Source organism: Typopeltis vanoorti, chromosome 20 (assembly GCF_054136105.1).
Source record: "Typopeltis vanoorti isolate ZY-2024b chromosome 20, IOZ_Tvanoo_1.0, whole genome shotgun sequence".
Classification (NCBI taxonomy): Eukaryota; Metazoa; Arthropoda; class Arachnida; order Uropygi; family Thelyphonidae; genus Typopeltis; species Typopeltis vanoorti.
The window spans coordinates 42,757,680-42,784,952 of NC_143568.1; the positions used below are offsets into that span (position 1 = coordinate 42,757,680).

At 36.8% G+C, this 27,273-nt stretch overlaps 1 protein-coding gene across 4 annotated transcripts in view; it reads left to right on the forward strand.

Moving 5' to 3' along the window:
• Positions 1–27,273, forward strand: part of LOC150095396 (ubiquitin-protein ligase E3C) — a 662,747-nt gene that overhangs the window by 515,665 nt on the left and 119,809 nt on the right. For all 4 annotated transcript variants that reach the window (XM_090409807.1, XM_090409808.1, XM_090409810.1 and 1 more), the window contains exon 20: positions 3,245–3,372. In XM_090409807.1, the coding sequence (XP_090265933.1) occupies positions 3,245–3,372 (128 nt within the window). The remainder of the gene's footprint in view (positions 1–3,244; positions 3,373–27,273) is intronic.

Consider the following 27,273-nt stretch of genomic DNA (forward strand, 5'->3'; position numbering starts at 1 on the left):
TTGTCAGTGAAAGGTCAAAATGTTTTCATTTTTCCTTTGGATACTTGTATTAATGCTATTTAAGTAATTAAAAATATCGGCTAAATATGCCATTTTAGCACACCAAATATCATTTTGAAGACGTTTTGCAAAAGCATCTGTACCTTCATTTTGAAAAAAGGCCAATAATTCATTCTTAAGCATCTTATCTCAGTGTGCAAAAGCAGAGATTTGTACTTGGCTTCCATAGATATGCAAAGTTTTTTAAAAAAAAGTGTGCTTTTAAAGGTCTTGACTGGATGCAATTTACCATATTTACAACTTGGTCTAGTAGTATTACCAGCAATATTACCGGTAATGTTTTTGAAACTAGAGATTCTCTGTGCAAAAACAGCGCATAGATATAATATTTGGGTTTATTTTCTTTGCAACAGTAACAAATCCTTTAATAGAGCCCACCATTGATGGAGCACCATCCGTACAAATTCCTGCACACTGCTCCCATGAAATTTTAAAATTTTCTAAATATGACGTAATAGAGTCAAAAATATCTTGTCCTGTTGTACAATCAGTAAGTTCTCTGCAGCATAGAAACTGATTCACTATTTCGTTTTCATTAATGAAATGAACGAATCCTAGTATATAATCTTTACTGCTAATGTCAGTGGACTCGTCAATTCGTAAAGCAAAATGTTGTTTGGAAAGTTTATTGGTAACTGTTTTCTCAATATCATCTGACATATCTTTAATTTTATTTTTTATTGTATCGTCCGAATGAGGAATTTTCATAATTTCCTTTTTTTGCTTCGTCTCCAAACGTAATGTTTACTATTTCACAACATACTGGTAAAATAAGAGACTCTGCTATAGTGTGTGGTTTTAATTTTACAACAATTAATTCAGCTACCTTATATGATGCAAGTTGTGCCTTGTCGGAAATTTTAACAGTCTTTTCAAAATATTTTACTTGTTTATCATGCATGTCCAACAATCTCTTGAAATAATCTTTAGTTTTTGAAGCAAGATTGGCATGCGTTTTAGTAAAATGGCGTTTCAACTTAGCAGGAACCACTGCACTATTGGATAGTTTTTCCCCGCATACAAGACACTGGGGAATAGGACATTCTTCCTCACTGGTCCATGTAAAACCGCAACTTAAATATTCATCCAAATATTGTCTATTAATTTTTTTTATTTTACTACGTATAATGCTGTCTTCTGTATGAGATGTATTTGCAGCAACATCATTACTACTACTTCCACTTGTACTTACCCCATCATTAATATTTCCCTCAGAATCACGTTTTCATTTAATGATAAATTTATCCATTGTGTACTACTATGATGTTAGACAACCCACAAATCAAATACATTAATAATGGACTGCGTGCTATTACAATGTTACACAACACACAAACCAAACACATATCACTGAATGACTAAAAGAGATGCTCCCTCACACCCTTCCTGTAAACACATGACCTATAAACAATGTTTTATTGGTTTAGAAGTCAACGCGCATAGCAGTCTTCAGTTGTTAGGATCAGAGTAGCCAATTACACTCAGAATTGTGTCATGTGGCATCTTTCACCAGCAGAATACTTGTAACCATTTCACGGAACACCGGTTAAGAACCACTATGTTAGACTGCTTGCATATGCATATACACTAATCCAGGAGATCCTAAGATAGTCTGGATGGCCAAGTCATTCTATCTATTTAGCATTTGCCCAGGGTGCACCAAGTGGAGTTGAGCTAGAGTTGTGCCCACATACACGTAATTATTACTATTACACATAACTATTAATAAATTTTAACAAATTGATAGCATCCTAATGCCATAAGATGGGAATAGGTGACATAAATGTATGTATATGGTTATTATTTGGATGATGGGTTTTATCAAAATCAAATGTCTCTGAGAGAGAGAGAGATCATGATGGACTGTGAGTTTCTGAGCATTGAGAAGCATTTTGTGGTTCAGAGACCACGTGAAGAAATGTCGAGTCAAATACAATTGATATAGTTGTGCTTATTTTCCTGAAATGCTAAATCTCTAGAAATTTAAGAATTATGCTTGATCAGTTCTCCATCATACACCCAGAGGAATACGGTTCTCTAGGCTTACTACTTTATAGATATGTTGTTTTTCAGTGACCACCTGTAGTTAGTTTTTGAAGATCAAGAATCCCTTTTGTTAATAACAGTAAGACTATTCAGATCCTTATATTATCTGTTTTTATTCTGTTGTGGTATATTCACTGTGCTCCACTGTTCCTGAGGATGACCTTGATATAATGATAAATATTTTGAGTGTGAAATTAAGGTTATTCTTCAAAATAGTGCGAGTCCTATTAAACAGTTGTGAACACAATAACATTTACCTTTAGGCAGAAGTAGGTGATAACACAAATGTATGTATCAGACAATCAAATGATATCTACTGGTGGATAATGGAACATTATCCACCATTTGCTTAAGGGAACATCTTTTATTTGATATAAAAGTCAGCAGCTGTGAGTTGAATAGGTTCGGTAACAATCTGGGACATTACATGTGCACATGGTTACATCATTACCTCATGTGACACAGTTGGACAGTGACAGAAATACATACATATTCTCTGATTCCACTATCCTAAAGAGGTAGATGTATAGTTACCACTCTGGTTGCATGTCTGGCTTTCTACTGATGATGATGATTGATTTGCTTTTTCTCAAACACCTGTTTTGTGCTTAAAGCAGTATTGTGGCGTGACATTGCTGTAGTTGCTTGTTAGGCTAATTGTCCAACAAATTGCAGGCTGCATGATGTTGATGGACATCTGAAATTGCAATTAAACAAAGAGTTTAATTGCAATCTCTCTCTCTCTAATATGCAAAATATGCATTCCCTGCTTGTAATAAGAAAGCACATGAATCATACTTTGAACTTTTAGGTAAATACCTATTATCAGTAATAACCATATTGAAATTTAAAAAATCAACTTCATGAAAAACAGTGGAGATCAGCACTGGAACCAGGCTCCACAATCCTGCATGAATAATAATTTCTGTAACATAAATGGAAATTATTGACCACAGCAAAATTAATACCTAATTTTGCTGTGGTCATAGTTTTTCTAATGTTTAAACAACATCAACATATATTTTTGAATCACTTGGTGATTAAAAGATGCATAAAAGTATATTTATATTTTATGTTTTTGTTAGTAAAATATCTGTACTGAAAATCATTATTATTATTATTATTATTATTATTATAGGCAATTTATGAAAATATGTTGGTGGAATTACCATTTGCTGAATTCTTTTTGGCAAAATTGTTGGCTAGACAAACCACAGCTGATGTAGATATTCACCATTTAGCCTCTCTAGATCCTGTTATGTACAAGTAAGTATATATGTTACTATTATTTGTAATGAGAACTTCAGTAAATCTCTGACTTTTTAATTGCCCCACTAGACCTTACAATTTTTTTTTTTTATTTACTTTGCATTGGGAAATCCTTAGACTGTTTAAAAAAAAATAGTAGAGGAAAATGACGGTTATGAAGAAACCCTGCATTAGTTCTCCTGCTGTCTCGAAGTAGATCAGGGCTAGATAATTATCAGTCTTCTATGATTTTCACTCCCAGTACTGCATGTTCATCTAAAGGAGTACATCCTCCTCTAAAGAAACATGTTCATAAGGTTATGAATACAGATTTAGAATGTAAACCATTTACTAAGGTTCTTATTTCTCTGGAATTTTAATTACAAACTTTTTTTTAAAAAAATTGTAACCTACAGAACTGATGCATTTACTCAAATTTAAGAAAGTAGCACTGGTGTTTAAAGTGGGTCTGCTGCAATATAAAGATCCTAAATTTTCAAAAAAAAACTGAAAATATGGCAAAAGCCATACTTCTGGTGGCATTTGCCATACACCCTGATTTGTCTACTAGAGCATCCTCAAATCTTTGATTTCAGCATATTATAATATATGGGTTCTGCATTGCAGTTTTTGAAAAACACAAATGTTGCATTTGCTTTGTGGTGTTAATTGCATTAGTGATGGAAGCATATACATATTTATAGTCCAGAGGGATCAGAAATGTCAGAAGCAGAATGGAAATTTACACTCAGGAAACTGAAATTTCACAATCTTAGGCCTGACAAACATATAGATTGTACAAAGACCAAAGCAATTTGTAGTGTACTACATAATAGAAGAATAAGTATCACAATTATGCTGAAATCCTAAATGAGTGCTCATGAATAGATGTGGATGAAGTTGATAAATACAAGCAACCGATGGGCTGATTGGATTTCTTATCATGGACATGGATGTTTGATGTCCTTAGGTGGTGGATGAATTTTATTGTCCAATCTAACTCTGCTTAATTCATGGGGTGGGAAGTTATAATTTGTCTCTAGATCAGGATTTCTGGATTATGTTATCTTTATCCTACTCATTATGTCTAGTCTCGTTTTGTTCCTTCATCTCTCTCTGCTGCAGTTCAGTATACAGTGGTGCATGATAAAAATTGTATTGCTCTTGTCATTGCATACAGAATGGATGTGTCTTGTACAAGTTTGTTAAAGTGTACAAAGCAGCGTGTATTAATTAAATTTTTGATGAATGAAAATAATGAGAGTTCTAGTGAAATTCACTGCTGCTTACAAAGTTTTTATGGTTAAGGCAACTGTGGTTATGGGTGTTCTATCATTGGCATGAAGAACAAGAAGCAGCAATGGAAAAGTTGACATTAATGACCATTCTTGAAGTGGGAAGTTAAAAGCAGCAACTGGTTACTATAAGTCAGATCACTAAAACTCAAATTGAACATTCGATTAAAATGAATCATTCAAAATATTACAGAAGTGGACTGCAGTGAAGTGTGGACATATTGGGTACCTTGTCCATTGACTAGTGAAATGAAACATATGATAATGGGGGCTTTTTGTTGATTGCTTGAACATTACCAAATCACCAAAGAAAAGGTACTGCCATTTTTTCACTCTTATCTGAGAACAAATGTTGGGTCTATGTATGATTCTGGAATGAAAAATCAGCATATGTAATGTCACCATCCTAACTCAGATTGATTTGAACTTTTGGTTTTTGGAACGTGAGGTAACTTATGTGCCATTTACAAGGACAGTATGGTAAAAAAGGACAATATAGCTGAAACTAAATTGTCTTCATGCTAAGGTACAGCCACTGCTTTTGCAACGTGATAGTATACCAGTCTGCATATGAGCATATTCACTTTAAAAGCAACTAGATTAGGCTCCGTCAAACTTGGTTGTTGCCTAAGTTGACTATACCTACCATGTCTTGCAGAGAACAGCCAGAGAGAAAGTTGGCTACCCAGTTACAGAGGGTGACAGGAAGACCAAAGGATGACAATTTTTTTAGTAGGCCTCGATATCACACATGGTTGAAAGCTTTGGAAATGTCAAGGACAACAGCACAAGTTTCTCTGAACTTTTCCATGGTACACATCCAGAGGCAGTTGATGTAAGCTACAAGGTCAGTTGTGGATCTTGAATCATGGAATCCATACTCATGTTCACTGATTAATTTGATGAGTTTCTAAGTAGTGGAGGAGTTGGCTATTGATGACTTTCTCCATTATTTTGGATAGGATAGAAGTGATGGCAGTTGATCAATGGTTTGATAGACTTCTATTGCCTTTTTTTTTTAGAATAGGATGGATAAAATGGATGAGTATATGTATAATAAATTATAGAGACAGTGCATTATGGGTGTTAGCTCTGGAGCACAATGTTTGAGAACAATTGGAGAAATACCATCAGGAGCAGAAGACTTTTTAGTATCCAAGTTATTTAGTAGTTTTCTGATGTATTTTTGTCGAAAAACTAGGAAGCATACAGTGCTTGGATTCTGGTATGGTAGTAGGTCATTTCCCCTGGTCATCTATGCAGGAGTTTGAGGAAAACAGTAATGCCAGCTCAGCTTTATATTTCAGTGAAGTAACAGTGTTGCCATCAGGGTGAGAGAGAGAGGTTGAAGCACAGGAGGGAAGTTGTGTCCAGTGGCCTTAGCAAGGGACGAGAAGTCATGGCTTCCATTTGGACAGCAGGAAAGTTTTCTGCTATTGGACTTCATGAAATCAGATTTGGATCTGCAGATGACTGATATTGCGTATCTTTCATGCTTTGGTATAGGCAGAGTATGAAGCTGGAGTTCTTGATGCAAACCACAAGCGATAAGCTGAATTTTTTCTTTGGCTTCTTTGATACACTTTCAGTTCAATTAGGGCTTGGAAAGCAGGTGAGTATTGTATGTTGAATGTGGGATGAAGGCCTTCATGCCAGTGAGAATAATTTCTGTGACCAATTCGCATGAGGTATTAGGGTCAGATGAGCAGAAGCAATTGTCAGACCATGGAATGGATTAAAAATTCCTGAGGTCATCCTAGTTGGCTCCTTTGTAGTGTCAGAGGATGCAAGGTAAGGAGTGGTTAGAGGAGGGGTGTTCGGTGATTAGATTAGTGGTTAGAGGAGGCTTGTACAAGATGGACTGAGATGCCAAGCGGAGAGGTAACCTCTACTGTTTTATCTGGAAGAACTAGTCAAAAAAGAAAAATAGAGTATTTAGAGAGAAGAAGCTTATCAGGAATTCAAGTGGGTAGATGTACAATTTGTGTTAGGTCATTATTTATGGCAGAGACTTGCTTCTCATCCTACTTGGTCGGTACTGTTGGAGTTGTGGGTATAGGTTTCCCATGAAGATTACTTCACTATTTGGATAGCTGCCAGGTGGTCAAGTTTCATGGAAAGGAATGTGAAGCAATCTGAGTAGTTATCGCTGTTTGAAGACTGGTAAATGCAATATATGGAAATGGGACAAGGAAAGCAGGAGATGCTAAATAAGACATTCTCTGGCAGGCTATGTGAGAGTTCACAAAGGCACAGATGCCACCCTTGTGGTGAAAAGAATTGTGAAGTGCAGTTTGGACACTGGAGGTAGACAGTAGTACATATAACTATGATAGTGAACATAGTTTATGTTTGTGTTAATGCCATAGATGTTAGTAATGTGGATGTGAACATGAGTTTTTAATGAAGAGATTCTGGCATCATGGTTTGTATGTTGTGACTGGTTGTGATGTGACTTTTTTGATGGGATTGGTTTATGAGGGAGATTCACTTTTGGTACAGTGGCACTGTTATGTTTCGGATAGTCTTCATAAATTTGATTATACAGAAGGATATAGTGGGGATGTGCAGTGAAAGAGGATACTCTTGGATGACATCCATAGAGAAAAACCAGCCTTGACAGTGCTCCCACCCCTTATCACCACCCAGACTCCCTCTCCAGGCACAACCTGGTGGAGCATTTGGCAACTATTGTGCACTAGTTGATCAGGAAACCTTCTGTGCTCCTTACTGACAGATTCAGGCCTCTGCACTAACTGGCACCAGCCTGCAGCACCACCATTTTAACTGATGTATTCTTGAAATGGAAGAGGTTTTGGATCTCTAAGTATGTTTGTAATGGCCTTGAAGGGTATCACTCATACTGCACAAAGAAGGGTGGGGAGGGAGTAGAAACTGAAATCTCTGCTCTAGAAATCAAACATGACATTTTCCACTTCAGACCTCCAGTAAGCCAGATGGTGGTATTTCGTTGGGCATTGAAGAATATCTACAACCCAGTATCTAGTTGGCATTTTCTCCAACTAAGAAGGTGGTATCCCTTTGTATCAGGAATACTCACTTCTTTCGCCAGAGCCTCTTTTGCGAAAAGAGAACACACTGTGGGTTGAGCTGACAGAGAGGCTGTATATTGTGCATCCCTGCCTAGTTAGCATCCCAAATTCCACAGTGATCAGCATTTTAAAAAATTATGGAAATTGCCATGTAATAGCAAAACTTCAGTTTAATTTAAACCAAAATAATCATTTCATGTTTTGACCTTCACATCATATGGAGAGTATCCACATATATACAAAGAAACGAGCTATATTCCAGTCTACATAGTATGCCAAGTCGCACTAATTTGGTCACCCGTTAATACTACCGGCCTAACCTCTGGTGGAAAAAAATTACTATATCAAAACTGGAGTCCTGTTATTTGTTAGAAATCACTAAGAGATAAATCAGCTAGAGATTACTCATGGATAAGTTAGAACAAATATAGTATTGATGGTGGTCAGTAAAATCTGAAATTATTTCTTAGAGTCCTAAAAAGGATTTGTTGGAGAAAACTTGAAAGAGGTTATGTTGATTGAATGTGTGCCATCCATATGCTTGGGATTTGGAAAGATAGTTGTTCTTTGCACTATACAAAAATTTGGTATGAATGCAAATTTAAGGAAGCCTGTGAAAGTTTGATCAACCATCCTAATCTAAACAATAATGATGACAGAAAATGCCACATCACAATACATATATATAAACTGTAATATATCTCAGAGGTTTCCAAACTTTCTTGGTTCATGGCACCCCTACATCAAAAGAGATACCTATCAGTTCCATTTATTAAATAGTTAGAACCAAACTGCTTAATAAGAATTTGTGTCCAAACAACTTAGTAGCCATTCTTTACTTCTCACAATTTGAAAACTACTGGTATAACTGCTTTGTTAACCATTTACATTAACCTGACCTCTGGTGGAGAAAGGGAAGAGTAAAATTTAAAATTTTTTAATTCAAAATATTAAATAAAATAAATTTTTATAATAAAAAAGTATAATAAAATAGAAATGGTAAAAAAATTAAGTTGAACTACATCAACTACCACTGTAGAGGCATGTTTTTTTTAGGTTCTGTCCACTGATCAGGGTTTCATGTGTTGGGCTTCTGCTGTGTGTGTTGCAGATGGGTCCTCCAGACTCAGAATTTCTAAATCCTTATTCTTGTTGTTATTGGGTTGGTGAATTAGCATCTCACATGCATCTTTGAATTTTTTTTTATTTTTATTTTTATTTTTTTTTCCAAACCATGTTTGGAGTGCTTGATCAGAAAGAATTGTTTTACCATAACGAAAGAATTTAATGTATCCTTAGTGTTCATCTTTTCTTAGCAAAATTTTGTGTCATGTCTGTCTTGTATCCCCTATATAGGGTAAGTTGCACTTGGATTTTGTAAACCCCTGGATGGATAAGGTAAGGAAAGATGATCTTTGGATGAGAAAGGTTTGAATACTACCTTAATATTGTATTTATGTAGTGTTCTCTGTATCTGTAGCATTTTTGTAATATTTTTTATACCAAAGAGTAAATAGTAAAATTTACTAAAGAGTAGCATTATTGTGAAGAATCTTGTGAACTTTGTAGCTCTTCTTTGTGCCTAATTTTCTGATTGTGGCTATCAAAGTGCCTGATTAGGAAAGCAAATTGTTAGGATGCTGTGTTTAAGAGTACTAATTGATCCTTAGTTTTTATGTTGGATGGTAGTATGAGCCTCACAGTGGTGCAACTGTTTTTTGTATTTTTGGCAGACTAAATTCTGGGAGCACTGGCATATGTGATACCAGCTTTTTATCTGTTTCTGCTGACCACCTTATCACTGACTTATTAATTTTGTTTTTCTTTTTGATGTGGTTTGTTAGATTCTAGTTAACCGATTGGTACATGTTGTTGGATACCAGTTCATTTTGTAATAATTAATTTTACTCTTCTGCTCTTCTTTCCCTCACTAGAGCATTAGACTAGTGTGAACGGTTAACAAAGCAGTTATACTATACCTTATGTGTGTTGTGATGTAGCTTGTGTTGTAGTTTATATATATGTATTCCTGATGATTACCTTGATATGTAAGTTGAAATATTGAGTGTTATTTTCTTAGGTGTAAGTAAAGTAAAGGCTCTAACGTGTGTTTTTGTCTCCATAATTTCTACACAATGAATTCTGACCACCGTGTAACAGTGAGAGAAAGAATTTGAAGCTTATAGTGCATTAGATTACTGCGTTGGGTTAAAAATTAGATAATGCAGGAAACAACTGGATATTCTTCTTCCTCAAATGATCCCTTATAATATTAAGACAATATTATAATATTAAGACAAGTACAGACAGCACACCACTGGTCACCTGCCATCTTGAATTCTGTTCTACCACAGCTACTAATCTTAAATGTTTGACTATCAGTCATCTTCTTATCCATATCACCAGGGTTACATTTATTCGTGTTCACTCCAATTTACATAATTTCTGCATGGTGTCCTGTCAAATGCCTTTGCATCTAGTAGTATCATGGCGTAGCCATTTCTTTTATCAAAGTCAACTTTTGCTTTATTATGCAAAGGGAGTAAATTACATACCATTCACAAATCTGGATTTCTTCCTACCATAGACATCATATTTCAGTTCAGCCATTCCTGAATTCTTCCCTTAACTAGCTTTCCCAATATTTTTACTATCACTCCCTAGATGAGTCTGTAATTTGCTACTTCTGTCTTGGAACTCTTTCCACTCCCTTTAACTGTACCAGAGCTGAAATTTAAGTTGAACAGCCTGGCAGCCAATATCAGTAATGGGATACTCAAGTCATTACCCCCATTCAATTTCATGGCAATATTTATATTAAGATCTTGTAATATCCTTAGTATCTCCAGTTTATCTACCTCTGCTCACATCAGTCCTTTTCACTGCTCTCTCTCTCTCCCTCTGTGGATGATACACTCTTGCAAACTTGATCACAAAGTAGTTGAACTAATTCTTCTGCATTCTGCATCATTAGTATATTATTACATTACACTTTCATAGAATCCAGTGACTGATTGTTAGATGTCACTGTACACCGTCATGCAGCTGCTACATAGCATTTTTTGTCTGTTAATTGAGCATGTTCTGTTTCCAGTCTGCTTGTTTTGGGGACAAAAAAAAAAAAAAACATCCAGGTTTTCAAGGAGAAGAAATCCTGCTCCATTGATATGAAATTTAATAACTCATCAAATCTCATATCAATGCAATATTGCCAAGAGGAATTCAAAAATACCTCAAGTTCAGTTAGATATGACAAGAATTGAATTTAGGTGTTTTTATCGTGTACTGTATAACCTGTTGAGTAACTTGTATGTTTTGCGATATGTGTTTTTGGCCTGTAATGCACTTTTTAGGCATCCAACTATAATCTTGTCCTTTTTCTCACCATATAGCAAAAGAACTGTTGGAATTTCCTTTGTCCTATTTGGCTGGCTGGCTTATATATAATTTTACCTTCCTTACCAGTGTTTAATATACCCTGGAAGTTGGGTAAGAGTGCAGTTAATAAGCTATAAGGAGTAGATTTTTGTTTGGAAAGTAGTAAATGAGAGGAATGGATTGCCAGACGCAGCTATGAGTATCGTGCTGGTGAACAAGTATTTGGAATCTGCACTAGCTGTGTAATAACAAAAAGAGTAAGGTATTAAACAGCTAGTGCAGATTCCAAATACTCACCATGGGAGTCCCACACTAACTGTTACTCACACAGAGGCTCTCATACCTCTCCTTAAACTTGTTCACCAGCACGATACTCATAGCTGCTTCTGACAATCCATTCCTCTCATTTACTACTTTCCAAACAAAAATCTAGTCCATATAGCTTATTAACTGCACTCTTACCCAACTTCCAGGGTGTGATCTCCCCTTTTTCTTTCCCATACAGTAATTTATGAAATATTTCTTTGGCGTGTACTGTATAACCTGTTGAGTAACTTGTATGTTTTGTGATATGTGTTTTTGGCCTGTAAGCTAACATTTTGTAACCCAGGAATCTTTAGTCTGTTACCTTAGAGAGCCCATAAACCAGTTAACTCATTGATCACTCAACTATTAATATCCTCCCGAACTTTCACATATCTTCTCCTCTCCCTCTTTTTTTCAGTTGCTTGTTAATGGTGCTGCATATCCATTTAATTTCCACTTGATTTTTCTTACTTAGCCTGAGTACACAGTTTGATACTACTTCTCCAACTTCCCGTTGCTATTTCTCATGTCCTGCCAACATTCCGCCTAACAGTTTCTTATGTCATGGCAGTTTGTCAAAATTAGCACCTCTGTAATTCCACATATGCCTCTTCTTAGTTGAAAATTTTCCCATATTTAGCCAATTACTGCATCACAATGTATGATTCCCTCCTAAAAAATCTCTTAGTAGATGCATTAATTATATTTCCTTTTTCTTCTTCCAGTCTGTATCCCCATAGTTGAAGTTCCCCAAATAATCACAGGCTCTAACACTTAATTGCTAGCCAGTTTTCAAAATATAATATGCAATTATCCATTATATGAGACTCTGAGGACTCAGCTGTAATTCACTTATTATTATTATTATTCAGGCCTCCATGGAGTCAAAAGACTCATCGCTGGAGGTCCTTCTTAGGAAACAGTCTATTAAGACTCATTGTGGGAGGACCCTCCTAGGAAACACAGTCTATCATACCACTCCTTAAACTCATTGACCGTTCTCGCTCTCGCCATTCTATCAGGCAATGCATTCCACGGTTCAACCACTCTCCATGCAAAAAAACCACTCCTTGCCCTGTAGCTCACAGTTTCCTTTCGCAACTTCCAAGGATGGCCCCTTGTCATCACTCCTTCCCGCTGTTCAACCAAGCGAAAGAACTCCCCAGTATCAACCCTGTAACCACCTCTCAACAGTTTAAAAGTCTCAGTCATATCACCTCTCCTTCTTTTACCCACCAAACTCTATAGTCCACATTCCCTCAGCCGATCCTCATAACTAACATTGTACAGTCCTGAAACTGTCTTTGTTATCCGCATTTGTACCCTTTCCACCGTTAATTTATCCCCTTCAAATCCTGGGGACCAAATCTGAGAACAATAGTCTATGTGTGGTCTGATCAGGATCTTATACAACAGAATGATAACTCTTTTATCTCTGCAGGTTAGCATCCTTCTCATTATTGCAGCAATCCTCTCTGTTACCTTCACCGCCTTTGCAATATGTCCCCCTGAGTATGCAGTGTCCCAAACCTGAAGACCTTACATTTTGCTGCATTAAACTGACATCCCCATTCATTTTCCCATCTGTCTATCTTATTCAAATCCTCTTGCAGGACTACCACATCTGCACTATTACTAATAACCCTTCCCAGCTTCACATTGTCTGCAAACAACTGAATATCCCCTTGCAATCCACTGACAATATCATTGATATAAAGGTTAATTGATATATTGGTCCCAGTACTGAGCCCTGTGGGACCTCACTGGTAACCCTCTGCCTCCTTGAAACTGCTCCACCATACACAACTTTCTGATACCTATCAGACAGCCAATACCTGAATCCAGTTGACCAACCTGACATCCAAACCCATGTTCTATAACTTAAATATCAGCTTATCATGTGGCACCCTGTCAAATGCCTTCTCTAAATCCAAGAAAATGGCAGTTTATGCCTTTCCCTCATCTACTGCTCTTGTAACTTTATTATAAAAGGCTAGCATATTACTAAGACAAGAGTGCCCCCTTCACAAATCCATGTTGACCCTCACAGATAATATTACCCTCATCTGCCCAATGTTGTATATGGTCCCTAACTAATTTCTCCAAGATCTTAACAACTACTGATGGTAGTTGTTAAGATCTTGCAAATACAAACTGGCCTATAATTAGACACTTTCAGTCTGCTACTGCCCTTATGCAATGGCACTATCTTACCTTCCTTCCATTCCCTGGACACCTTTCCCATAGCCAGACTTTCATTGAAAAGCCAGGTCAAAGGCACTGTCAGTCTTTAGCACATTCTCTCAAACCTCGTGGTGAAATACCATCTAGTCTCACAGCTTTACTGACATCCAGAGTACTCAGTATTTAGAACACGCTCTCCTCCTGCACCTCTCAACCTTGATCCTGCTCTATCCCTCTAGTATTAAAATTTACTCCTCCAGGATGAAATACACCAATAAAATGTTCATTGAACAATTCCACTATGTCCTTTGCATCAGTTACTCTATTCCCATTTTTATCCCACAATGTCATTCTTCCACAATCATTTCTCCTCCTGCTGGCCACATAGCTAAAAAATTCCCTAGGATTTTCTTGGGATCTTTGGGCCAATCTCTTCTCATATTCCAGTTTCGCCTTCCTTACCATACTAGTCACTCTCCTGGCCTGTGTCTTATATTCTTTGTGCATCTGCTGTTCACCTGTCTCCTTATATCTCTTCCATAGCCTCATTTTCACGTGCAGTTCCTGTTTAATACTGTTTGTCATCCACTTTACACCAAATTGTGTTCTCTTCTTCACTTGTGGAATACAGCTTACTATTGCTGCTAACAAATATTCCTTCACAATTTCCCAAGCACTAATGATATCCCTGCCTTCCAATTCCTCCCTCCATGAAACTTCCCCAAGGTTGATGTCTAAGACTGTTATAATCACCTGCCTTATAATTTCACATATGTTCTTGTCTCTTTGATACTCCTGCATGTCTATTCATCTTCCAAGTCAAAGCACATGGTCACTCTCTCCAACTGGTGGGAGAGATGTCATCTCAGTTATTATCAACTCTTCTGATGCTATGACCAAATTCAAAACTCTTGAACCTCTTGTTCCCTAGATTACATGTTGCCTAAGACATTTGTCCCTCAAGAATTCTAGAAATTCCATTCCCATATTGCTACATGCATCTTCCTCTCCCCAATTTATACTGCTGTAGTTAAAATCTCCCATAACAATCATTCTTCTTGCACTTGCCAAGCTCAACTGTCTGAACATCTCTTGGTCCCCACCCTCTGTGCTCCTTGGTTTGTAGCAACACTCCACTAAATAGTCTTGCCTATCTCTACTTCGCACCATATGCTTTCAAAATCATTAGTGTCACTGCAGTGTCACAGGACATGTCATCACTTATCATAAACAGTACTCCACTACCATGTTTTCCCTTCCTATCTTGCCGAAAAATGCTATACCCTGCTACTTCTATTCCTGTTGTTATATCCTCTTCTGTCAACCACGTCTCAGTGATCCCAATAATCTTTGGCCAGGCTGATGCTATCAGTGCCACCAATTCCTCTCCTTTATTCTGGATACTCCTGGCATTAGTATAAAGCATAAAAATCCCACTATTTCTATACCCAGCATACTCTAGACTCCACTGGGCTCAGCATTACCTAATGTCATCCCCCTTCTCCCAAGTACTCTTTCTCACAAGAGGCCACCTCTGCTACCATCTACTTTGGGCTTTCTAGTTTCCCTGCATTGACACACTGACTCGTTCAGAACAGCAATCTCTCCAGATACCTACGTCCTTCCTCATTCAAATGCATGCGGTCTCTCCTATACAATTCCTCTGTCCTCAAATGCTCTCCAAGCATCCACATATTCCAATCCTCTCTTCGGACACATTCTAGCTATTATGTTATTCAATATTACTGCTCTTCTACTCAGCTTGTCACTATCATACCTAGCAACATGCACACTCTCTTTCCTCTCTGCATCTTCTTTCGTACTACCTCAAGCAAGAATCTCATATCTCTTGCTGCCCAATTTACATTGCCTCTCAAGTCATTCGTTGCTACCATCACAATTATCTCATTCACCCTTTCATCCCTCTTAATTGCCATATCCACAGTTTCTATTGTTCCTCCAGACAAACACTCCTCACGCATCCTATCTTGCACACCACGGATCATTGAGTTCCCCTACATTACACCTCTTATCACCCTGTTCCGTTCCTCGATTGCTCTCATGCATCCTCCACTCTCTCTCTTTCTCTCCTCTAACACTTTCTTTGTGTTCCCTACTTACCTGCCTTCTTGGCATCACTACTCCCTGGTTCGATTGCTCCCTCGCATTCTTCTCATTCCCTCTCTCCTACTGTTTCTATTCTCTCATCTTCTATCATTCCCATATCTCTCGCTCATTCCCTCTCTTCCACTTACCCTATTCTTTCCTCTTCTATCATTCCCATACCTCTCTCTCATTCCCTCTCTTCCACTTATCCTATTCTCTCCTCTTCTATCGTTCACATAAATCTCTCTCATTCCCTCTCTTTTACTTTTCCCATTCTCTCCTCTTCTATCATTCCCATACCTCTTTCATTCCCTCTCTTCTACTGTTTCTATACTCTTCTATCATTCCCAAACCTCTCTCCTACTGCTTCTATATGCCCCTCTTCTATCATTCCCAAATCCCCTCTCTCATTCCCTCTCCTACCGCTTATATTCTCTTCTCTTCTGTCGTTCCCAAACCTCTCTCCTACTGCTTCTGTATGCTCCTCTTCTATCATTCCCAAAACTTTCTCTCACTCCTACTCTGATTCGCCTTGTATACATCTCTTCCATTCTCCTAATCTCATCTTTCATACTTCTCATCTCGTTTACAAGACATTCCACCTCCTCTTTCAACTACTCTATCCCTCTCTGCAAGGTAGTCACTCTTACTCATCATTCATTTACCCAATCAAAACCATCTCCGTAAACTTCACTGTCATTCAAGCCTTCTACATCCCTGATTCTTATTTTCTCATTCATACTTCGCTCGTCATTCTCTCCTATCACACTACTCCTCTCCCGACATTCATTCCCCATTCCTGAAGCAAGTAGGTCTGTTATCGAAATATCTAATTCATTGATTTCCTCCCACTGTCTGCATTTTGCGCATATGCGCACTCACCCGCCACATATTCAACTCCTGGGATGCAGTGTTTGCATACATGCAGCAAACACTGCATGCCACAAAGTCCTTTATTATGTTACGTATAATTGGGTTCTTAAATGTGCGGAGGACTTGGTGACAATCCATTTGTGATTGCAGCTGCGTCTGCTATCATTCCTTACTGCCAAGTAACTACTAAACTAATTGCTAAAAATATATATGAACACTGTTTATAGATATATATATATATATATATATATATATATATATATATATATATATATATATATATATATATATATATATATATATATATAATGCTATATTCAACTATACCAGATAGTGGAAACTTATCTTCTCTTCCACCGCAAATGCTGCTGACTGTGACCTCACCTTCGGGAGTTTATCAAACCTGTGCTTTTGCAGCCTTTGCTATTAGGAGCAGATGAGTCATTTAAGTCAGATTTGTATGGAAGAACATCAATATTATATTCTACTTTATGAGTCAGATAAATCTGGTTAAGCAAGCAATGCCTTATCCTAGTCCTTGTCCACTAGGATAAGGCATGGAATAGAATTCACTGGAATATAACTAAAGTCATGAACAGAAGTTAGGTTTATTTGAAATATTATACAAAGAAAGTTGTGAGGTTCATATCAACAGACTAAACCTCTACATAAACGAGTCTTAAAACTTCACAATTTTGGTAAGTCATCCTAAGTAACCTTCTCATTCCTGTGTTTCTTGAATTAATAATTATTTATTCTTTGAATTCTAATAGTTGTAGATGGAGCTCTCCTACTGCAGTGAATAGCATATATAGTCACATACATGTCCTTGCATTTTAAGTGTGGTTTTTTTTATCTCTTGTCATCTGTATGCATTGACAATGGCTAGGAAACCTGGCCAAATTCTGCAAGTAATAAATATTTTTTTTCTTTAAATAAGTGTCATTTTGTTGCTAATTTTTATTATGATGTCTGCTTATGTTTCTATATTTAGTTCAATTTTTGATTTTTACTTGTTAAGCTTTATGCATATAAATGTCATTATACTATATATCATCATCATCAAATTCCTGACATGTACCCTCAAGGGGTGTACAGCATATGATAGTACTTCATGAAAACTTTACCTCATTACTAACTTCCTATCTACAATTTTCCTCCAAATCAGTCTATTACTTGTCAAGACTCCAATATTATCATTACCAGATCTTATATTTCTATCGTCTAAGGCACTTTGTACCATATCAATCCACCTATATCTTGGTCTTCCTCTGGGTCGTTTTCCTTCCAACCTGTCAAGACAACATTTGTTTTGCTAATCTTTCCTCGCCCATTCTGTTCAAGTGACCATACCACCTGAGATTATCTCTGCTAACGCATTCCTGGATGCTGACAATGTCAAGTTCTTTCCTAATATCCTCATTTTTAATATGATATTGCCATTGATGCCATCTGTTCATGCCTCTAATCTTTCTCAGGACTCTCATATCTGCAGTCTCTAGTCTTTGGTCAAGTGTTTTACTTCTGACCCAGCTCTCATACCCATAAGTTAAAGCTGGTTTGAACACTGTCTTGTATACAGCTAATTTAGTGTTTCGACTAATTTCTCTCTTATTCCATATGAATTATTCAATTGACTTCCTACCATACCAGCTTTGTTGATTCTGTTGTCTATTTCCATATTTAATCGACCATCTTCACTAAAAATCGTGCCTAAGTAGCTGAAATGTTTTACTTGTTCCACAGGTTCCCCATTCCAAACACAGTTGACATTATCAACGATTCTACCTATTTTCATTGTCTTTGTTTTTTATTGCTGACCTTCATACCATATCTATTACAACAGTTATTCAATTCAGTCAGGGAATCATGCAAACTCGTAGCGGATTTATTTAGAAGTATAACATGGTCTGCATAAAGCAAAGAGCTGACATTAACATCTCCAATTCTGACGTCATCCTTAATACCACCCTACTTAATAATGTGATCCATATAGATAATGAATAACAGAGGGGATATATCCTTGTTTTGGTACATCCTTGTCTCACACCAGATTTAATATTAAACCATCTTCATGTACATCCTTCAATTCTAACTGCTGACTTACAACTCAAATAAAGACTAAGTATTTCTTGATATAATGTCCCACTGACACCATATAACTGTAGTGTATTGAATAACTTCTCTCTTGGCACCTTGTCATATGCCTTTTCCAGATCAACAAAACTTAAGTACAGATCTTTGTTATATTCCCATGCTTTCTCAACTAATTGTCATAAAGTGGAGATCTGACACTGACAGCCTCTGTTTGGCCTGAATCCAGCTCGTTCTTCACCAAACTTTTCTTCCACAATTCTTCTCAATCGTTTCTCAAGTATACTGGCATAAATCTTGCCTGGAACACTCAGTAGGGAAATACCTCTGTAATTCTCACATTGTTTTATTTCCCTTTTTATATATGGATACTATTAGAGATCTACTCCAATCATCCGGAATTCGTCCTTCTGTCCAGGCCTTCTGAACTATGCAGTGCAGCCACTGTAACTTTTATACCACCATACTTCAGCATTTCTGGTCAAATATCATCTACTCCTGCTGCCTTTCCACATATCAAGCCTTTGATGGCTTTTTCTACTTCAAGTATGGATATGTATTCCTGACTGTATGCCTGTTGAGTGTTTTTTACCACTGTGCTTTCACTGCTGGTTTCATTTAGCAATTTTTCTAAGTAATTACTCCATACTTCAAGGATATCTTTTTCTCCCGTTTTCATGTCACCTTTATCATCCCTAACTCCTTTTACAGCACTCTTTCCTCCATTTCTAAGCTTCTTCAACAACCTCCAGAATATCTTACCACCTTCTTGATATTTATTTTCTATGTTCTTGCCAAAGTCCTCCCATGACTTTTGTTTAGCTAGTTTTACACAGTATTTAGCTTTCTTACATTTGTCTCTATATTCTCTAAGAGCACAAGCTGACTTATTTGCCAGGAACTTTTGATATGCTTTCTTCTTTTCCTTCACTGCCTCTTTAACTTCCCGTGTCCACCATGGAGTCCTGATTTTTCTATCCTTGCAGACAACTCACCACATGCCTCTCTGGCTGAATCAATCAGGGTTTTTTGCAAGGTTTGCCATTGAATCTCCAAGCTTTGGTTCTTGTTCTCAAACTCTTTCATTTTTTCTTCAATAATCTTTGTGTATTTTATTCTACAGTTCACATCTGAGAGCTGCTCAAATTTTATTCGCTTTAAAACTTTCTTACATGTCATTCTTTTCAATATGAAATTCAATTTTATTCTGATCAAGACTAAATAGTGATTACTTCCAATTTCAAATCCTCTGTACACTCTGGTGTCCTGCACCAGGGAGAAAACATCACTATCAACAGTAGCATGGTCAATGAGACTTTTCTTATTCCTTGCCTCTTCTCTCCACATGAATTTGTTCACATTTTTATGTTGGAACATGGCGTTAGTAATAACCAGTCCATGTCCTGAGCGGAAATGCAAGAGGCATTTCCATTATTATTAGCTTTGCTCTTTTCTCCAAATTTTCCCAAAATATTTTTGTATGTCTGACAATCATTTCTTACTCTGCTATTTAGATCCCCAACAAGGGCCAACTTTTCATTTTTCATTGTGTCAGTTGCTTTCTCTAAAGCATAAAATTCCTCCACTTCTACCTTAGTAAAACATTCTGTGGGAACCATAGGCACAAATAAGTCTCATTGTCCAGTACCCCCCCATTCTAATATTTGGCCATATCACTCTACTTGAGACTGACTGCCATTCAAGAAGATTAGCCTCGTATTTTTCGTTGAATACTATGACTATTCCTTCTTTTCCTTGATTGTCATTGCCTGAATATAACATTTTGTATTTATTGCTCAGAAAGATCTCACCAGTTTTTGTCTTTTTTGTTTCAGTCACCCTTATTATGTCGATCTGGTACTTATCTAATTCCTCAGCTAACTCCGTTTCTTTGCCATTCAGTCTTTTTATGTTGATAGTACCGATCTTTAACTCTATTGGCCATAGCACAACCCCTACTTAATATCTTAAAACAGATATTAAGTAGGGGTTGTGCCTTCAGATTTATTCCAGTAGCTGACTTTTCGCTGTTTGCCCTGGTTCCCTGATGAAAACAACGGGGTCCTTGTTTATCCGGGCGACACCCCAGCTGGCATGAAATTTTGTCATGTTGTACCATCATTTTGTATATTGGTTTAAGCCAATAAAAATGCCATTTGGTCGGCTAAATTCCAAATTGCCAGCTCATCCTCGTTTCTTTCAGTATCCAGGTAGGTTCCCGACAGGGTGCACCACGAGAAGGTGAGGATTGGACATTACGTCAGAAGCCCTGGTCGATTCTCCGCATTCCTTTAAAGGCTATGTGGAGGTCTCCTTTCAGTTATACAGCTCTGACCCTTAAGCACCCCAAGATCATCTTCAGGAATATATAAATTTATATAGACATTATTGTTAGTTTAGTTAATTACAAATGAAATAATGCATGCGAGTAAAAATCTTATGTTAATTTGTTTGTTAAAATTTAAATTAATCAACACCAAACATGAAGATAAACTTCTTAATTGAAAGGCACTTTCAAGTAGAGTGATGTGAGGACACTTCAAAATGGGGAAATTGGCAATGAAACTTATTTGTGCATATGGTCCCACAGAAGGTTCTTCTAAAGAAGAAGTGGAAGAATTTTCTGAGTTATTAGAAGAGGCAGCTGACATAAGGAAAATGGAAAAGTAGTCCTTGTTGGAGATCTAAACAGCAGAGTAGTAAATGGATTTCTGCTCAGGACATGGATTGGTCATTACTAACACCATGTTCCAACATACAGATGTGCACCAGTTCATATGGAGAGGACACAAAAAATAAGAAAACCTCATTGACTCCATCATTGTTGATAGTGATATCTTCATGCTGGTTCAATATACTAGAGTGTACATAGGATTTGAAATCGGAAGTGACCATTATTTAATGCTAAACAGGATTAAAATGGATGTTACATAGAAAATAACAGCATGTAAGAAAGTTTTAAAAAGAATTAAAGTTTGAGCAGATTTTATGGATAAACTCTAGATTCAACTATACAAACATTATTGAAGTAAATTTGAAGCAGTTTGAAAACAAGAACCAAACCTAGGAATCTCAGTGGCAAACTTTGAAGAAGACGTTGATCAATTCAGTTATGCAGGTATGTGGTGAAATTGTTGGTAAGGATAAAAAAATAAAATGAAACGGTGGACACAAGAAGTTAAAGAAGCAGTTTTGGAAAAAGAGAAGAACACATAGCAAAAGTTCCTGGCAAATAAGTCTGCAGATGAACTAAAAGAATATGGAGAAAAATGTAAAGAGCTAAGCTATGTATAAAAGTATCTAAACAAAAATCATGGGAAGACTTTGGTAAGAATATAGAAAATAAATATAAGGAAAGTAGCAAAATGTTCTGGAGGCTATTGAAAAAGCTTAAGAATGGAGGAAAGAGTACTGAAAAAGGAATCAGAGGTTACATGAAAACTGAAGATAAGAATATCTTAGATGTCTAGTGTAATTACTCTGAAGACTGTTAAACAAAACAAGCAATTAAGAATAAAATTAGAGTAAAAAAGAATAGAATTAAGAATGCGAGCATTAAACACTTTCCATATCTCATCTTTCCTCACTTTCCCTTTTCCTCAGTAATTCACATTTCACCAGGCAGGATGAACAATCTCTCCTTGGACTGACATTTACCTCGAAGCTCTCTTGGCACAAACATCAAAGCTTCCTCAGCTTCCAAAAAAGAAAAAAAAGATAGGTATTTTTTCTGCTAAGAAGCTATTTTATACCCACCCAGCTACTAGCCCTATACAAATCCCAAGTATACCCATCCTTAGAATACTGTTTGCATATTTGGGGTGGTGCACCAAAGTCCTTCTTTAAAATTCTTGATGCTGTCCAGAGGAGAGCAGTTTGGCTCATAGATGATCCTTTCCTCACAGATTCACTTCAACTTCTATCTCACAGACTCATGTTGGAGGCTTAATGGATTGTATACAGCACTTAGAAAGGATTAAAAACAGAATTTAATTCTTCCTATATTTCGTCTCAGTCAATGAGACATCTTCAGGGATTACAAAAAAACTAATGTAACATAAAAACAAATAACAAACAATACTAAGCCCAACCACGTGACACTGCAATCAGTGTCACCCATGTGGTTGGACTTAGTATTGTTTGTTATTTGTTTTTATGTTCTTCTTATTGTGCTATCTTCTATCGAAGGTCAGCGACCATCTTGGCGACACTGCGCTCTTGTGCTAATCTGAGCAGTTGTGCACTGCTCTTTCCTGTCCACGTCTTGATGTTGTCAAACCATGATATTCTTTTTCTTCCTCTAGTTCCTTTGCCACCAATTCTTCCTATCAAAATAGTTTGTAGAAGTTGGTATTTGCTGTTTCTCATGATGTGTCCAAGATATGATGTTTTTCGTTTCTTGATTATTTGTACAAGATGTTTAGCTTTGCCAATGGATTTTAAGACATCTTCATTGGTAATTTTTTCTGTCCATGATATCTTTAGCATTCTCCTGTATAGCCACATCTCAAAGGCTTTGATTTTCTTGATGGTTGTCGCCTTCAATGTCCATGTTTCAACTCCATAGAGCAGAATAGACCACACGTAACATTTCAGCATTCGGCATCTGACTTCCATGTTTAGGTCTTTATTGCAGAATAGTGTTCTCATTTTCATGAAGGACTGCCGTGCAACTTCAATCCTTGTCTTTATATCTATTTCTGGATCCCACCGTTCATTAAGCCAGCAACCAAGATATTTATATCTTGACACTTGATCAATATTTTTCCCATTGAGTGTCAGTTTCATTGATGAGGCTGGATGTTTGCTGATGATCATGTATTTTGTCTTGTTGATGTTTATATTTATTCCCATTCTTTGGCTTTCTATGTATACTCTGTCAATGAGTTTTTGGAGATCCATAATATTATCTGCAATTAGCACAGTGTCATCTGCATATCGAAGGTTGTTAACAATCTTTCCATTTATTGCGATTCCCTCTGAACATTCTTCCAATGCTTTTTTAAAGATTACCTCTGCATATATGTTGAACAGAAGTGGTGAGAGCACACATCCTTGTCTCACTCCTCTTTTGATGTTAATATCACTGGTGGTAATGTTGTCTAATTGAACGGTAGCTGACTGATTCCAATACAGATTTGTTATTAGTCTTATGTCTTGTTCGTCTAGCCTTATTTGTTGAAGGATTTCTATTAAGTTGGTGTGTCTGACTTTGTCGAATGCTTTTTCAAAATCTATGAAACACATAAAGACAGATTTCTGTTTTTCTATGCATTTTTGTATCAATATTTGGGTACAGAAAAGGGCCTCTCTAGTACCAAAACCATTCCGAAAACCGAATTGTGTTTCACTTAGAGTTTCTTCACTTTTTCTATAAATGCGATTCTGAATTACTTTCAAAAATATTTTTAATGTTTGGCTCATTAGACTAATAAGTCTGAAGTCACCACAGGAATTCGTTTTGGGTTTCTTTGGGATAGTGATAAATGTAGATTTGAGCCAATCTGATGGAAATTCATCACTTTCATATATTTTATTAAATAGTTTTTCAAGAAGTTTGATGTTATCTGGTTCGATTAATTTTAAAAATTCTGTTTGCACACCATCTGGTCCACTGGCTTTACCTGTTTTACTTGTTTGTATAGCATTCTCTATTTCGCATTTCATGATTGCTGGTCCTTGAATGTTATCTTTTATATTTATAGGCTTCTGTCTAGTATCATTGAAAAGTTCTGTTACATATTTTATCCAAATCTGTGCTTTATTCTCTTCTTCTAGAACTATTTTTCCATTTTCGCCTCTTAGAGACACTATTTGCTTTTTCCTCAGTTTTCCGGAAATTTCGTTGATTTTCTTATACAGATTGAAATTATCATGTTGTTTCTGAAGCAGTTCAATTTCAGTACATAAATTTTTCATCCAATTTTCCTTGGCTTCTTTTATTTGTTTCTTGATGATGTTATGTGTTTCTGTATACCTGGCTAGGTCTTTGTTTTTATACATTCTTCTTGTATCAATAAGAGAAAGAATCTCATCTGTCATCCATTCCTGTTGTTTTATATTATTCACATAACCTACTTCTTCAATACTTGTTGTTACGATGGCATTCTTTAAGCTATTCCAAAGAGATTCCACACTTTTATTTTCTTCTATGTTAATCTGTTGTAATCGCAGGTTAAGCTGTGTCTTGGCACTTTTATTTATGTTCGGTCTTTCAGTTTTTCTAAATCAATTTTCTTTTTCTTCTTTTGTGATTTTTTAGCTGATTTTAATCTAAGGCCTACTTCTGCAACTATGGGATTGTGGTCTGATGAGATATCTGCTCCAGGATAAGTCTTTGCACACTTTATACTACTGTGGAATCTTTTATTTATCAGTATATAATCAATTTGATTTCTGACAATATTATGTTGGTTATCTTGAGGCGATTTCCAAGTGTACAGTCTTCTTGGTGGAAGTTTAAACCAGGTATTTGCTATTGTTAGATCTTCTTCCTGACAGAATTGGACTAGGCGATCTCCTCTGTCATTTCTGGTGCCTAAGCCATGTTCGCCAACAATTTCTCCATCACCCCCTCTTCCCACTTTTGCATTGAAGTCACCCATCACTATGTTTATATCATGTTTCTTTGTTAGGTTTTTAATCTCTTTTAGGTGTTCATAAAACTCTTCAACATCTTCTTCACTTTTGTCAGCTGTGGGTGCATAAGCTTGGATGATATTTATGTTAACGGGGTTTCCCTTAAGTTGTAACAGCATTATCCTTTCAGAAAATGGAATCCAATTTATTACTGATTTATTGATTTCTTCATCTACTATTACAGCTACACCATGTCGATGTTTGTTCTCATCATTCCCAGAGTAATACATTGTCATATTATCTTGTTGACACTTTCCAGATCCTGGCCATCTTGTCTCGCAAATTCCCAAAATCCGGATGCCCAGCCTCTTCATTTCTCTTGTGGCATTTCTTAATTTGCCAGCTTCATACAGAGTTCTGACATTCCAAGTTGCAATTTTAAAAGTGGACACCATTTTGAGCCCGGAGATTCTTCGCACCCCTGTCCCATTTAAGGGACACCGGGAACTTGGGGCCAATTTTAAGGGTTTGCTCGCCATGGTGGTTGTTCTGGAGATAAGGTAGAGCAGTAGTTTCTCCGTTTGCTTTCTGCTCCGCAGTATTACAGACGTACACAATATAATCATATTGCCATCTGCAAATCTCTGATCACAAGCTTTTCCGTCATCATTTGGCTTCAACCTTGTGTCAGTACTGACAATGCTGCTTCCCAATGTCAGGGGCGGTGACCCCAGCAGGTACTTATTTAATGGCGGCACTACTCGCCATGTCACCGAGTTGTCATTGGGCTTTGTGAGGTTTTAAGTGAGACAGAGTTGCCACTTCTGCTCCCCCACGCCCTGATAGCTCAGTCGCTGTTGGTCCACGGCTGCTTATTCGCCAGATTGCTCTGCTTATATCGCAGCTAACCTCCATATCTGAAGGCTGTTCCCCGATCCGCCACCTGGGGACGCACCCGGTAGTAGTCAGCTCTGCCCCGGGGTTTTTATGTTACATTAGTTTTTTTGTAATCCCTGAAGATATATCATTGACTGAGACGAAATATAGGAAGAATTAATTGTTTTAAGGATACTTGCGACATAAGACTTGCGTTATAGGTTCGAACGTTTGTTCAAGGAAAGCGTGGAGGCCTTGCTCCATCATCCCAACCTGAATCGTAATGACTGCATATCTATATCAAAAATCTGGGAAAGCCTAATCAAGATTACTCATTAATTTTTTTTTTTTTTTTTTTTTTTTTTTTTTTTTTTTTTTTTTTATAGCAAATTCAATCATGTTTCTACTTCAAAATATTTCGTTTCATACTTAGTGATATAACATCACGCGACATGTTCTAATTTCAACGATCTATTGTTAGTATTCTAGCTTGTATATTTTTTTTTTTTTAAACTGTTCTTGTAATACCACCGACGATGGTCTGCTATTTCCAGACCGAAATATTTGGTTAAATAAATATCTTTCTTGTGATTACGTGATTATATCATTAGGAAGAATTAAATTCTGTTTTTAATCCTTTCTAAGTGCTGTATACAATCCATTATAGCTCCAACATGATGTCCTCACAGCACTTAAGCCTCTACACACTGATCTCACAGACTCAGTAATTCAGCTCTGTGTCTCTTCTACAGGTATTTCCATGGTCACTGCTCCAGTGAATTGTCAAACATCATTCTTCCACTTGCTGTTAGTCCTGTTAAAACAAGAGCAGTAGGCTGTCCCACATCCATTTACAGGGCAGCTGCAAACTCATTGAACCTACTTCCCCCTCTTCCTCATTTATTCCATCTACCTCTGGAACAGCTTTCCCCATGATGTGTTTTCAGCAATTTCAACCTACAGCTCTTTAAAAATAAAAAGAATGTCAATAAATTTCTTCTTTCTCAACCCTTATCTGCACCTCACACACAGCACTCTGAAGTACTATAGGTTTTTGTACCTCTCATGTGTGGGATAAAAATACAAAAAAAAATAATAATAATTTAAGGAATGCACTATCTTTATGTTATAATCAGACTAGCCATACTTATGAAAATAAGCTTTATGTTTATGAT